A 17,000-nucleotide genomic window follows, 5' to 3' on the forward strand; every position below is an offset into this window, starting at 1 on the left:
AAATTTTAATATAATTATTATCATTAATAGTTTTTAAGAAATTTACCATTTAATATATATTTTTTATTAATTATATTTCACATCACATGAGAACAACCTAATCAATATATCAAATGAATAAATTTTGACATAAAATATTTATAATTTTAATGATTAGACGAAAATTTTAAATCTTAAATTTTCTAAAAGCACAAAAGTTGTTAACCTTTCAAATTTTATGTTATGAAGTTCTCAGTAATAATCTTCATTTGGGAGCCTAATGCTAATGATTTGAGATATAAATTGATGGTTCTTAAACAACACTATTGTCTTGTTTGATTATTAGTATAATAATAATAATAAGTTTATTTATTATTTATACATTATAATGGTTAAACAAAAAATAATTAATAATTAATAAATTTTAAACTTAAAATTAAAACGATAAGTAATAACTTTTATAAAAAAAATTCAAAGAAAGAGTATGTTTGGTAAATCATGAAATTTTTCATTTTCAAATTTTCATTTTATTGGAAATGAAAAGTTGAATTTTTTTAAATCCATTTGATAATCATTTTAAATTTTTATCATTTTAAATTTTTATTTTCAACAATTAATATTTTGAATAAAATAAGTAGTTTAAGTAACTACTTATCATTTAACATAGAAAATACTAAATTATTTTATTTTATTAAAATTTTAAATATATTATCCTTTTTATTAAAAAAATAAATATCCAAATTAACATAATTAGTTTTCATCCAAAATAATATAAAATATTATATTAATAAGTTTAGCAATAAAAATCAATAATCTTTTAAAAATCAATATTTACTTATATCAAACAACATAATTATATTCAATACTTAAATTTACTAATTCACCAAACAATTTTTTAATATAAATTTCTAATATAAATTTAGTACTTAATTTTTCTAACACTTAAATTTTCTTCCCTTTGCCAAAAATAAATCAAGAAAATGACTATAATTTAGCAATTAAATTAAGTTTATTGCTAACACATACTAAAACGTGTTTAAAAAATAATACACCTACCAAACATATTTATATTCATAAAAATAAGAATAATGAAAACTCTGAAATTTATATTGCATTAATAATATTACAAAACATCAGATTGCATAAAAGATTCTGAGAATGAAGATGATGAATTTCAGGTGTCCTGAGAATCTGATTGAAGGTTAACAATTTGAGAAACTACAAGCTTGGAGAGTTCATTAATGGCAGCCTGAACCTGGTAATCATCTGATTCACTATGGTTTTGCCTTGACCATCCAGGTAATTGTGAATTTAACCTGGTATATTCATTTGCAGCAACCCCGGTTTTCTTTGATGTGGCAAGAACTCGCTCCAAATCAGCTTGTGATAATGGCCTTGGATCCTGAAAAACAAATAAGTCAAGAAACTTAATAACATAAATAATCAATGATAGCTATCACAGAAAAATACAAAGGCTATATGAAAGATATCGAAGTTCATGGCTTCTACGTGCAAACAGAAGTTTTACTCATGTCATGGCAAAAATGTTTATGACGACAAAAAGATCTCCTATATTGCTCCGACTCTTCATTTTACTTGAAATACTCGTGTCTGATACATATTTGGATATGATCGTGGATATGACTCTCCATTGACCCTCCAAATATATGGAAAAGCTTTAAAATGTTGGAACTTACCTATGTTGGACACATACCTATATTAGACATTCACACCTAAGTTCAAGTAACATCGCTTGCTCAGCAATACTTTCTGAAAAACAACACATGGACGCAGAAGAGACACGTAAGAAAATGAACTTACTCCAGATGATTTTCCTTTCTTCTCCTCATCTAATAAGTCCCTAATGGGAAAGTATGCGGCTTTCTTGCAGAGTTCGAGAATATCGGACCCCGTGTACCCTTCACACAAACTGGCTATGTAGTCAAAGTTGATGCTTTCTTCAATATTCTCACCCTTCAAAATCACCTTCAGAATCTCAACCCGCTCCCTGCGGTCAGGTAGTCCAATCTCGAAAGCCTGGGGGAGACGCCTCAGTATGGCTTCATCTAGTTCTGATGGGCGATTCGTTGCAGCAAGAACCATAACTCGGGCATTCTCTGCGCAACAATGTATAACTATTCAATTCTATATTATAATTTGAAAACAATTCCTATAACATTCTTTAGACAGCCCTTTATCACAAAACCTGAAAGACAGTACTTTGTATGGGAATGACAACAGTATATAACAGCTTTTCAGTACAAAAATACTCACGATCTGTTGTAAACCCATCCCATAAAGCCATGAACTCGGTCTTCATGTTCGTCATTGCTTCATGATCTGTATTACGACGCTGTCCTAGAAAACTATCGACCTCGTCAATAAATATGATGGCAGGCTGAAGTTTATATGCCAAGCTAAACACTGCAGCCACTGCAAAAGTAGAAGAGGATTAAAAGTATTAGATACATAAAACAAATAGAACTGCATGGGACCATACATCCATTAGAAAAAAACTCATCAAAACGATGTTTAATTGATAAGAAAGCTTACAACTACTTTTTCTTGTTTGTATTATAAATTTCAGGGTAATGATTTTTTATATAGGATGGTTGAACCAGTTTTGTCCTTTCTCTTAAAAGGTGTCATATACCTACATAAAGCATCTTCTCGCATTTCTACAAAAGTTACAACTCGATATAACAATTTAAAAAAAAGTCAATTTTGATCACTTATAACCATATGAAATAGGATGTATTCCAAAGAAAAGCAAAAAATTCTAGAATCAATATGGATAAAGTAAACATTATCAATACTTTACCAAGTTTCTGTGCATCACCAAACCACTTGCTCATTAGATTTGATATCCTCACATTGATAAAAACAGCTCCAGACTCCTTTGCAATGGCTTTTGCGAGCATGGTCTTTCCAGTACCAGGGGGTCCATATAACAAAACCCCTTTTTGAGGACCAAGAAGCTTTCCATGTGAAAACAACTCCGGTCTCCGTAATGGAAGGATCACTAGTTCATACAGAGCTTGCTTGATGGCTTCTAATCCTCCAATAGACTCAAATTCCACGTCAATGTGATCAGGATTTATGACATCACATGCTATTACATCCTATTAAATGAAAAACAAAAGAATAAGCATGAAGACCATCGTACCTATCAACAGCTAGGATCCCTTGCTTCTATTCTAATACCAAATCACAAAGCAGATATTCCACCAAGTTCTATCTACAACTACTGAACATGCATGACTTACAAAGTATAGTGGCATGCATGCTTTCTTATATATGATAATTTCAGGTCTACATAGGATGTTGAACATAATATGAAAACATGAAAAGGAAACAGCTAGAAAATTGCAAAAATCAAACAGAAATACAATAAGAGGCTGCAACAACTGCTGAAAAAACACAAGCTAATAGGTCATGAGGTAGCATTCCAGCTTCCTATAATATAACTAGTAACTACCTCCATCAGTCTGGATGAATTCTTTGCTAACCGGAACCCCGATGGTAAGAGTGAAGTTATGGAAGGAAATCTAGGTTCATTTAGATTGCTTATGTATTCCAGGCTAGTTGTAGGAATTACTTTGTGTTACACTGTTTAGGCAGTTGAACTGGGTGGTCACCATGGTATGGTTATTACATTGCAGTGAATCGCAGCTTTTAACCCCAAAAGCTGTGCCAACAGGATCGTTGTTTGAGACCTTAGTCAAGTTTGATTCAGACTTAAGGCCAGTTTACCATCGATGTTGAAAAATACTTCTGAAAAAAATGTTGTGAAAATGAGCTTTTGAAAAGTTTGATAATGTATACAATTACCGTCAAATGGTGTTGGACTTCTTCGACAAAAGGAGGATAAGATAAAAGAAAATAATTTCGGCCAAAAGCACTTTTGCAAAAGCTAAAAATTTTGGCTTGGGTTAATCCCAGTTTAAAACATGATTTAGTTTGAAGAGCTCTTTATTTACCATTACTTTCAATTACTTTTGGCTTGAAAATCGAAATCATGGTTTGGGTTCAAAAATACTTTTCAACCTCAATGCTAAACGGAGCCTTAGCAACTTGAAAAGCAAAAAAAACCAAGCGGCAACAATCAAAGCAAGCAACCCTGGTATCCCTTTAGCAAGCTTTAATGAATTCAATGTTCAAAATGCAGATAAAGGGCATTAATTTATGTGCAAAAAGAATATGCAAATTTGAACTACAAATTCTAGCCTCCGATTCGATTCCAACCGAGCAAAACCCTAAACCAAAACACTAAATAATAAACATTCACAAAAGAATGGATAACTAATTCCCACCGTTAATCTAGCTTCCAACAAAATTGCTTGAAAACATTCAACTTTGAAAAAAAAATTTTAAATTTGTCCCCGCAAAAAGAAAATATACCTCGTAGGGATTAGTATTGATTAGAGGACGACCCAAACGCTTGGCAATTTCTTTCTTGTGCTCCAAAGCTTTTTTAGAAGCTTCCCGGTTTGGGTCGAGGTGTCGGAGCCCCGCGAAGAGGACCAAGCAACTAAGGGCAGCGCTGGCGGCGTATAAAATCAATTCTTGCAGGAGCTTCGTCTCCGACGAAGATGAACCCATCTTTCGCATATAAAATTATTTTATTATATCAGAAAATATTAGGTAGAAGTTGCGAATAATCAAGGGTTTTGAACTTAAACAGGAGAGGAGACGAAACTGAAAAAGGTTTCCGCTTCGACGTCAAGTGCTTATCGATTTTCTAAGGCCCTTCGGCTTCCAGAATATGGAAGCACTTTGGGCCACACCCAGCCTGACCGAATTTCAATCCACCCCTAAATTTATATTATATAATAATATTCGGTATACTTGCGTCACCCAACTTTTAGTCACTTCCATTTTGGTCACTTAAAAATAAATCTTTGCAATTTTATCATTATCATTAGAGAAGTTTTCATTTTAGCCACCTGATGTAACAGCCATTGGTTGTACATGTACACATCATATTTATATTTTCTTTTTAATCACTCAACTTCTGGATCACTTTCATTTTGGTCACAAAAAATCATTTCTTTAAATCCTGATCTGGGTAAAAAAAATTAAGGATTAAAGTGAGAGAGCAATAGAAACTAAAATAATGCATTAAAAATTTGTCTAGTTGTACTTGTTTATTCCATTGCCAAAAAATTTTAATTCCTCTCTTTCCAAAATTTAAATTTCAATTTATCAAAATCAATTAAATAAATTGTTGAAATTTTTCCGTAATGTCAAATGATTTGTTAGTACAATATTGAAATTATTTTATTTAATTTCCTTTTAAAATTTAAAATTTTATTTTATGTTTTCAATTATCCTTAAAGGAGTCCACTCAAATAACTAATATTTAATAATGGTTTATAAAACTTATTTTTTTATTGTATAATATTAAATATTCTGTGCTAAGCTAAAAACAAATAAAAATTCTTGCAATTGATTCAATTAATTAATTTTATTTTCATCGCTTATTGAATGAGAATTTAATTTAATTAATTGTAAAGATTTTTTTTCTATTTACTTTTAGTTTAGCAGGGGAGAATAAATTAATTAATTTGATTAATTTTAATATTATAGTAACAAATCATTTGACACTGTTAAGGGGTAAAAAAATTTCAACAATTTATTTAATTAATTTTGATGTTTTGAAATTTAAATTTTCAATATTGAAAAAAATTTCAAATCATTCGGCAATGAAGTAAATAATTATAATTTGAAATATTTTAATACATTATCATAGGTTCTATTGTCTTTTCATTTTAATCTATGAGGTAGCCTTTTTACCCATATCAATACTTAAAAATTGATATTTTTTGAGAGAGCAAATTGAAAGCAACCTAGAAGTTAAGTGATTAAAATGAAAGTGTAAACATGATGTGGCATATATAGTCAACTGTAATAAGATATTTAATACTTGGATGGTTAAAATGAAAGCGTTCTCTAACGACTATGATAAAATTGTAAATATTTCTTTTTGAGTGACCAAAATGAAAGCATCCTAAAAGTTAAGTGACCAACTAGGCAGTTTACCTACAATATTTTAATATTTATATCTACTATTATTTTCCATGTGATGATGATGTTGAGTTGGCAACGATGAAAAACTCAACATTCCCTGCAAAAATAAAACGGCTCTAAGATCTCACTTTACCACTATTTGAAATGTACAAAATTTCGATTGATAGAAGACAATCAATGTAGATTTTTCCTTTTTCTTACGAGCGATTCTCTCTTTTGATAAACTTCTATTTTGACTCATTTTTAGTGATTCAAATAAAACAAACAAGATTTATAAAATGAAATGTTTTTGAAAATTTATAGTTGATAAGAAAGTTAGAAAAATATTTTTCTTCAATCAAATTACAAAAAAAAAATTGTCAATTAAAGGCCAATTAACACCATTGTTATTATAACAATTAGGAATATGTGAATTCGAGAGCGTTTAATTGCATATTATTTTTCGATTTAAAAGTTTAGAGGAAGGTTTATAAATAGTTTAATATTTATAATAATAAAGAAAAAGGGTAAAAAACACTGAATTGAATAACTTAAATAAATCAAAATAACTAACTATCCCACACATTATTCTGATAATATGAGACTCAAACATATTAATAGAGAGCAAACATTTGTGCTGATCATCTGTCAAAGATGGGGCGTTCGCCAGTGGGAGGGCTGTGTGTGCTGAATCATCCACCGGATGTGTTCAACGATTGTTTATTGCAGGATAGGAACCATCCTGTTGTTCCTCTTACTGATATAGCCTAATAGTGTTTCAATTCTTTTGAACCTCTTCTTTTTCCAAAAGAAAAAATAAGACTGTTGGGCTTCAAAAGTTTAGGCCACAGGTCCAGGCTGCGTGCCTGCGTCTAAGCTATTTTGACTACTAAGGTCAGTCAATTGGGTCCAACCTAGGGATCATGGTTCGGGTTAGAATAGAATTTTAGGTTCGTTTTATAGTCATGGATTCAGCCCAGAAAATGGATCTAAAATTTTGCTCAAATTCGAACGGGATAAAAATGTTAAAATTTGAATATGGTCTGGCCCTCCCATATTAATTTTTTATATTATTATTTATATAAAAATAAATTTAAAAAATATATTACATCAAATACATTAAAAGTATTAAAATAAATATTTTCCAATAATAACAATAAAATAGTAGCAATATAATAACAAAACGACACCAAAACAATGGCAAAACAACAACAAAAACAATAAAAATAGCAACAAGTTTTTTTTTTTAATTTGGGCCGGGTTAAGTCCGAACCAAAAAATTTTACCTAACCTGTTTAAGAAATGAGCCTTATTTTTTTGCCCAAACTCATTTTTTGAACTTATATTTTTATCAAAACTTCCCATTTTTAGAATGAAACTTCGAGCTAAGTCGAATGACCCGACCCATGATCCGGTCTAGTCCAACCCGATCAATATTTAATATTTTAGGATTAAACATGGTAAAGAACAAAGTACAGAAAAGGGAAGCACTTTCTTTAGAAGATTACTGATATTGTTGATTTTGAACCCATAAACGGCGCTATTAAAAAATTAGAACTATTAAGACTGGAAATTGCTTTTTGTGGAATCTTCTCAACCTTCAAGTCTGAATATGATGACAAAAACCTACTTCACTCATTAATACTATTTTTTTTCCCATTACATGCAACGAAAGTGAATGAATTACTTACTAAAACCAATTCTTTTCGTATAAAAGAAGTTGCAATACGACACGAGAATAGAAAAGAGAGTTTGAAATGTTATGAAGTGGGTTAAATTTTCAATTCATATAATTTATTTCAATACATTGAAAATATAATACACATTGTAAATAATTTACATAATAAAATTTAAGTCACAATAAATTTAAAAAAAAACTTTGACTTTTACTAATATTGTGGATTAGACATGATTATTGGTCGAGCTATTCACTCAAATCCACTTGAAAAGTGAGAGGGTTTAGACAAAAATATAAGTTTAAAAAATTGGTTTAGATAAAATGATAATGTCCATTTTCTATATAGGTAGGACATTAGGTAAGATTTTTTTAGCATTTGCATGTTTTTTTCACTGTTGTTGTGTTGTAATTTTACTATTATATTGTTATTATTTTGTTGTTATTATTTAGATATTATATAACTCTTAATTTATTATTAATTTTGTTACTATTTTAGAGACATTTGTTTGTTAAGTTGTATTTATTTGTGTTATTTAAGTATAAAAACTTATTTTTAATGTATTTTGAATTTGTTAGGAAATATTTATTTTAATGCATTTGATGTATTATTTTTTTAAATTTATTTTTATATAAAAAATTCAAATTTAATTTTTTTTTATTTAGGTCGGGCTTTGACAAAAATTTAAACTCGTTTTTTGAATTGAACCAAACCCAAACCTAAAAAATAAACCTAAAATTTTATATTGATCTAACCTGACCTGACTCATAATCAGTTACAAACATTAAAAGAGATTCATGTGCTCTATTTTTGTAGATGAAATAATTTTTATTTTATTTCCCTTAAAAATTGCATCAAATAGACTATTTGGGATTGCGGGCATATGTTATAAGAAATTAGAATTCAAACAAAAAAGGAAGATAAAGTTTTTGTATTAGAAAAGAAAATTAGTATACTATAAATAAAACAAAAAAAAATCGAGTTTAATTCTAGATTTATTTCAACCACTTGTTCGGTGAATATAACTATCATTGGAAATTTAAAAGGAGGAAAAGAAAAAGATTTGAGTGGGACAAGGATTAATGATAGATTCTTCACATCAAGCGACTCTAAAGAGACACACGTGTCTTTCAAACATTCTTTCTTCTTTTGCATGTTTTACACGCCAGGGGATTCCATTGTTCTTTAATCTTACTCGCTGGTCCAATTTTTCGTACTGTCCACTAAATTTGTCGCGATTTTTAATGATAAAATAAATTAAACTTTTAAAATTTATTTTTAAACTATTATAAACGGAAATTTGAAAGAAATAATTTATAAATTTTAATTAATTAAAATATTTAAAATAATTAAAGTCAAATTTTAAAAAGCTGTGAATAAAAAAAATCAACTATGACATAAGGAATATATATACTTCTAATAAGTGCGATATAAATATAAATAAAACATAGAATTATATCCGTATAAATCATAAGAAATAAAAAGTAAGCGGATAAAACTCATCTATAATATATACATATTAAAATATGAATATTTGATTATTAGGTAATTGGATGTAATAATAATGTACATTGCACTCTTAAAAGAATGGTCTAAGTTCAAATATTAAAGACAACATTGTTAAGAAAAGTAATTATGAACTCTAAACATAGATTGTAAAATAGACTTGAAAAATATAATAAAAAATAAATATTTACTATCTATTTTTTTTTTTGCTTAAACAGATTAAATTTATTGCAAAGTTAGAACTTTCAGTATACCAAACTCTTTTTTAGTGATTTGGTATGCGTTTAAACTCATACAAAACCAAAAAATTGTTTTTTTTAACAAGTTTTAAATATTAAATGTCTTACCTTGCTTTAAATTTATATAAATGTAAGAATTATTTTAATTCTCACCAGCAAAATAAATAACATAATTGTTTATCTATTTTGATTATTTAAAAAATATTTTTTTAATTTTTATTTACTGTTTTCCATTTTTAAAAATAAAAATATATACTTAAATAATATAAAATACGAAAAATTCATAAACCAATTTGAGCCTATGTTGTTTGTTCAACTCCCTTTTCAAATTTATTATTTTGCTAATCTGCCTTTAATTTTTTAGAAAAAAAACTACTCTCTTTTTTCACCTCATCAATTATTCTAAACTTGAAAAATATGGCACCAAAATCATAAATATTGATTCGGATTACTAGATAAAAGAAGGAATCAAACAATATCTTTAAATTTTATCATAAACACGGGACAAACAAAGATTAAAGAACCCTTTTTTTTTACAATTGAACTAAAAAAGTAAAAATAAATCAGAAAAAAAAAGTAACATAAGATTTCGGGTTTTCGATTATGGAAAGAGTTTATGTAAGTTTCTGAAAATCTTAATAGTAAAAAGGTATTTGTGTAAACATAAGATTATACGATTGGAATGGGTTTATGGTGTGTTAGAATTCAACTTTTTTTAACATTAATTTTATTATAAATTTTTATAACATATGTTTCTTTTTATACAATGTCTATAATTATTTATTATTTTTTCTCAACCCTTAAATAGAAAAATAATATTCCTCAACGCACTTAAACTCACGATCTTTTACACTAATAATAATATCAATATCAAACAAATTAAGAGTCAATATGTCAGAATTTAATTATTTTGAATAAAGAAAATAAAAAGAGAAAAATAGAAAGAAATAAATGAAAAAGATTAAGTAAGATTGACTAAATAATAGTTTTAAATTAAAATTTTCTTTATTGCAGTAACATCATAGTTTACCCATTATTTACGGTAACGTGGGAATACTGCCATCCATGGGAGTGCAACCAATAAATATTCCAGAGGAAGCCCAGTTTCTCTGGGGAGAGCGTTGCAACCACGCTCGACAATTACACCATTGGAATCACAAAAGAGCCCACTTCTGAGAGACATCTAAGGCCGCTTTGTTATGACGCCAATAGAAAATCAACTCCAATACTTTATCTCGTTCTCTGACATTGCTGCCCTTTTCTGATTCTTTGACCCTCGTAAATTTTTTACTTTATTTACAATGTTACCATTGAATTATATTGGTTTTTTTCATTTTGATCTCTAATTTTTTTTCAATTTAGATTTTTCTTCCATTTATCTTAAAAAGATGAATCTTGGTCGATAAATACGTAATACTTGATAATTAAGACAAAGTTATTATTTAAATTAGATTAGGATAAATGTATTCATTAAAATTTTATACAAAAAATTAAATAATTTTAGATTGAAATGATAAAGTTAAATATTTAAAATTTATTGTGTCATGTATCAAATCTTACTATAATAAAGTTTTTATTGATTTTATATAAAAATATTAAAAGATAGAAATATTTTCGTAATAATATAACTTATTTTATATATAAAAAGATATTTTAATAATTTTTCTTCTAAGTAAATATCGAGCTAACTTATGATTTAAGAGTTTAAATTTGTTTTGAGTATTAAAATGAAAAATCTAAATGCTCAAATTAATGCCCAACCTTTTAAGGATTACTTGGTCAAACATTTTGAAAGTGTTCAAAATCTTTGGCCTTGGCTGATCTATTTTGAAATGTTTAACCTTTATTTAACCTCTTTAATAAAATTTTAACTCTTAGTAACAACTAAAAAGTTAGACAATTACTTACTAATGTGGGATAGGTTAGGCGAGGTTTTGGTGAGGACTATTCATGTTCATTTTGTGGTCATGATTCGGAAGATACTCTCTATGTTTTGAGAGATTGTTCACCTATGAAGGAAGTTTGGCTACATTTAGTGCCCGAAAATCAACAAAAATAAGTTTTTTTTCAATGATTTATTGGAGTGGAAGTCAAACTTGTCTTTACAATTCGAATTGCCTATCGTGAGAGTTAATGTAACACCCCTAACCCGTATCCGTCGCCGGAACAAGGTTACGGAGCATTACCAGAATATACAGATCAAATACAGACATTTCATATTATTTAACATTCACATCAAAAATTATTCATAAAGTCCTTTATATGAGCCCTCGAGACTCAAAACATGCATTAGAATCAAGTTGGGACTAAACCGAGTACTCAGAAAATTTTTCGCAAAATTTCAAAAATTTTCCTATGTGCAGGGGACACACGCTCGTGTGGTTAAGCCGTGTAGGCATTCGAAATAGGGCACACGGCCGTGTCCCAGCCTGTGTTAGTACTCGTGTAACTCTCTGACTTAGGTCACACGGCCAGACAACACACTCGTGTGCTAGGCCGTGTGAACATTATTAAATAAGTGTAAGGGTAACACAACCAAGCCACATGCTCGTATGCCAGGCCGTGTGAAAAATCCTGAGCATTCTGTTTTGAATTTTAAATATGCAGGGGACAAACGGCCAAGACACACGCCCATGTGCTAGGCCTTGTGTCACACACGGCTGAGACACACGCTTGTGTCTCTGCCTGTGTGGATGAAATAATGTCATTTCCAAACCATATTTCTCACCCAATCTTGCCTTTCACCTACATAAACACTTAAATATATTCTCAAACCAATACAAAACATTCAAAACCAACCAATACCAAGTATTTTACATGATATAATACCTCATATAACCAAGTGTACAAACTTACCAAAACAACCATACATACATATAGGCATATTCTACCAAACTTATACTATCTCAAACCAATCCTCAACATGCTTATATGATTTCCATCATATATCCATTTCAAACACACATTAACATATTAAGGCAATAATTTTTACATATCAAAACATACCAATTACAAGCCCTACCAATGGCTAATTTCAACCAAACACATACATGCCATTCTTGACCACTTTTAACCTATACATGCCATTATAACCTAAAATTTAATTTACTATTTATACTGAAACGAGCTGATGGATAGTGTGAGATATCTCCGTCAAGCTTTCAACCCAACGAGCTTTCGAAGTACTCGACAATGTTTGTGAACTTGTATGCTATTGATTTATTACTTTTTCTTTACCTCGATCTAGCTTTGTATTTGGTCTATTCGGATCCAATTAAGCTGAGTAAGCTTGCTTGAGTTCTCTTCTCTTAGCTAGGATTTCCATGTAAAATAATTTGGAAAAGATGGTAATATGATGATATTTTTATTATTTTATCATTTATCATATTTTATTATTTTACTTTCCATTTTCATCCTTTTCTTTATTTAATTTTCCATGGATGAATCATCAAACTTATTTACTAAATCCTCTTAATGGTCTATTTTCTATATAAGGACCTCTAAATTTGAATTCCATAGCTATTTGATACTTATATCTACTAGAACTCAACTTTTGCATTTCATTTAATTTGGTCATTTTATCAATTAAACATGTAATCGGTAAAATTTTCTTAACAAAATGTTTATACGATATTCCTATCATACGGTAGACCATAAAATAATTTTAAAATAATTTTTTTACGGACTTAGATTTGTGGTCCCGAAACTACTATTTCGATTTCACTGAAAACGAGCCCCCTTAAAAAAAATTTGTCCTAAAAAATCTTACCAGTAAAGAGGTTCAAATATTGTTTTCTCATTGTTTCCTTCAGTTCCCAGGTAGTTTCTTCTATTCCATGTCGTTGCCGGGAACTTTTACTAGAGCTGCCTTTTTATTTCTCTATTATTTCGTCTGACGTGCCAGGATTTTAATTGGTTATTTATTGTAAGTCATATCATACTGAATTTCAACATCTGTCGGGGAAATAACGTGTGAGGGGTCTAATCGGTATCGTCGTAACATAGACATGTGAAAAACATTGTGAATTCTATCAAGCTCTAGCGGTAGGGCCAATCGATACGCAACAAGTCTGATTCTTTTAATAACCTTATATAGCCCAATAAACCACAGACTCAATTTGCCTTTACGGCCAAACTGAAGAACTTTCTTCCAATGTAAAACTTTCAAGAATACCTTATCGCCAACTTGAAATTCTATTTCTTTCCGTTTAAGATCCGCATGGGATTTCTAACGATTAGAAACTGCTTTTAAACTATCTCAGATCACTTTTACTTTTTTTTTCAGTTTCACTAATTAGATTAACTCAATGTATCTTTTTCTCACTAAGCTCAGTCCAATACAACGGATTTCTACATTTACGACCATATAAAGCTTCATACGGTGCCATTTTAATGCTAGATTGATAGCTATTATTATATGCGAATTCAACTAAAGGCAAATATTTTTCCCAATTGCCTTCGAATTCCAAAATACAACACCGTAGCATATCTTCAAGAATCTGAATCACATGCTCGGACTGACCATCAGTCTGAGGGTGAAATGCAGTACTGAAATGTAATTGAGTACCCAGAGCTTCTTGCAATATGTTCCAGAATCAGGATGTGAACCATAGATTTCTATTAAAAATAATGGAAACCGACACTCCATGTAATTTGACAATCTCAAAAATATATAATTCTGTCAATCTGTCCAGATAATAATCCATACGTACCGAAAAGTGTGTAGATTTCATCAAACGGTCGACGATTACCCAAATAGCATATTTCTTTTTCGGTGATAGGGGTAATCTTGACACAAAATCCATGGTAACTCTTTCCCACTTCCATTCCTGTATCGTAACCGGCTATAATAATCCTGAAGGTACCTGATGTTCAATTTTTACTTGTTGACATATCAAACATCTAGATACAAATTCAGAGATATCACGTTTCATTCTCAGCCACCAGTACATCTTTTTCAAATTATTGTACATTTTATTACTCCCCGGATGAACAAACATAGTACTATTATGAGTTTCGTGTAGAATTTTCTGCACAAGCTATAAATTTCTCGGTACACATACTTTGCCTTTGTACAATAGACAATCATCGGGTCCAATCTAAAATTTTGAATCAGAAGTCAGTTCATACTGTACCCGTTTAGCTTGTAACTCATTATCACTTTTCTGAGCTTCGCAGATCTACTGTAAAAATGTCGGCTTAGCTTTTAACTCAACTAAGATTGACCCATCATCAGGTAATGATAATCGGGTATTCATTACTCGTAAATCAAACAAAGACTTTCTACTCAGAGTATCTGCAACCACATTTACTTTTTCTGAATGATAGTCAATTATCAGGTCATAATCTTTCAACAATTCAAGCCACCTGCGCTGTCTCAGATTCAAATCTTTTTGCAACATCAGATACTTTAAAATCTTATGATAAGTGAATATATGACATTTTTCACTGAACAAGTAGTGTCATCAAATTTTCAATGCAACTACAATAGCTGCCAATTCTAACTCACGTATCGGGTAATTCTTTTCATGTGTCTTAAGCTATCTAAAAGCATAGAATATTACCTTACATTATTGCATCAAGACACAGCCTAAACTATTCAATTATGCATCACTATAAATCACAAATTCTTTACCCGATTCAGGCTGAACTAGAACTGACATTTCGGTCAACAGGGCTTTCAACCGATCAAAGCTTTGTTGGCATTTAATAGACCATTCAAATTTCATATCCTTCTGTAATAGTCGTGTCATCGGTAAAACTATCATCGAAAACCCTTGTACAAACCTTCGATAGTAACCGGCTAATCCTAGAAAACTTCTAACTTCAGACATATCTTTTGGTGGTTTCCAGTTAACAATTGCTTAAATTTTACTCGGATCAACTGTAATACCTTCAGCCGATATTATATGTCTCAAAAAACCAACTTCTCGAAGTCAAAATTCACATTTTCTAAATTTAGCATACAACTGTTTTTCATGCAGAGTTTGTAGAATAATTCTCAAATGGTCAGCATGTTCATTTTCATCTCGAGAATATACCAATATATTATCAATAAATACCACCACAAATCTATCCATATACAGTCTGAAAATTCTGTTCATCAGATCCATAAATACTGTAGGTGCATTTGTCAACCAAACGGCATCTCAAGAAATTCATAATACCCGTACTTGGTTTCGAAGGCTATTATTGGCACATCCGAGTCTTTTACTCGTAATTGATAATAACTAAAACGTAGATCAATCTTTGAAAACACGGTGGCACCTTTCAATTGATCAAACAAGTCAACAATGCAGGACAATGGATACTTAATTGTAACTTTATTGAGCTGACGGTAATCAATGCATAATCTCAAAGATCCATCATTTTTCTTGACAAACAGAACCGGTGCACTTCAAGGTGAAAAACTAGGTTGTGCAAAACCTCTATCAGTCAACTCTTGCAACTGCGCTTTTAACTATTTTAATTCAATAGAAGCCATCCTGTAAGGTGCTATAGATATTGGTGTTGTCCTCGAAACAAGATCTATAGAGAATTCAACCTCTCTAACCGGCGATAATCTGGGTAATTCTTCTGGGAGCACATCAAGATACTCACAGACTATTGGCACTGATTTAATCTTGGATTCAAATACTTTAGTGTCCAACACATATGCAAGGTAAGCATCATACCATTTTCTGACATATTTCTATGCTGACATGACTGATATCACATTAGACAACCCATTCAAATTATCAGATTCAATACAGAGTAATTCTCCGTTCTGACATTTCAACACAATATGCTTCTGTTTACAATTTACCACGGCATCATGTTGAGTTAACCAATCCATACCCAAAATTACATCAAATTCATCAAACGGTAATAACATCAAATCAGTCAGGAAACAGAAACCTCGTATTATTAACGGACAATTCTTACAAATTTTATCCACCATAATATATTGGTCTAGAGGGTTTGATACTTTGGACACGAATTCAGTAGACTCGACAGACAAATTTTTATATTACACTAAATTTGTGCAAACATATGAATGTGTTAAACCTGGATCAATCAGAGTAGTTATATTAGTATCAATGAGAGAAAAAATACCAGTAATAAACATTTGGTGCAGAAGCATCTTCACGAGCACGAATAACATAGGTTCTGGCTGGTGCTCGTGCTTTAGATCTTATAGTGGAGTCTTTTGTCACACCGTGACTACCACTCGTATTTCCAGGATTACGAGGCGGTCTACCTCTGTAGCAGTATTGCTTAGCCTCGAAGTCTGAACGATATCTTTTTTAACTTTCTTTGGACAATCTTTGAGATAGTGGTCATAAGAACCACATCTAAAGCAAGCTCCGCTTTTCATGCAGCACTCACCAAAATACAGTTTATTACAATGCTTGCATCTGGGTTTGGTATTTCTAACACTGTCTGCACTTTCTATAGATGTAGCATGAGATCTTGGACTGAAATATCGGATACTTCTGTCTCTTCTGGAGTATCCCACAGAGGTAGTAGAATGGTTATGATACTTCTTTGTTTTCTTCGAGGCTGACTGATATGATTTCTCGTAAATATTTTACTAAGAGTTCGGGCTTCA

The 17,000-nt window shown here is 30.4% G+C and overlaps 1 protein-coding gene across 1 annotated transcript; it reads right to left on the bottom strand.

Moving 5' to 3' along the window:
- Positions 1 to 1,065: 1,065 nt before the first annotated feature.
- LOC107890787 (outer mitochondrial transmembrane helix translocase) lies at positions 1,066 to 4,833 on the bottom strand. Its single transcript, XM_016815328.2, has 5 exons — positions 4,381 to 4,833; positions 2,801 to 3,101; positions 2,254 to 2,412; positions 1,801 to 2,096; positions 1,066 to 1,381 (listed from the first exon to the last, which is right to left on the bottom strand). Exons 1-5 carry the CDS (start codon positions 4,588 to 4,590, stop codon positions 1,154 to 1,156), a joined length of 1,194 nt encoding a protein of 397 aa, XP_016670817.1. The 5' UTR covers positions 4,591 to 4,833; the 3' UTR covers positions 1,066 to 1,153.
- Positions 4,834 to 17,000: the final 12,167 nt, after the last annotated feature.

This window comes from Gossypium hirsutum, chromosome D09 (genome assembly GCF_007990345.1).
Source record: "Gossypium hirsutum isolate 1008001.06 chromosome D09, Gossypium_hirsutum_v2.1, whole genome shotgun sequence".
Taxonomy (NCBI): Eukaryota; Viridiplantae; Streptophyta; class Magnoliopsida; order Malvales; family Malvaceae; genus Gossypium; species Gossypium hirsutum.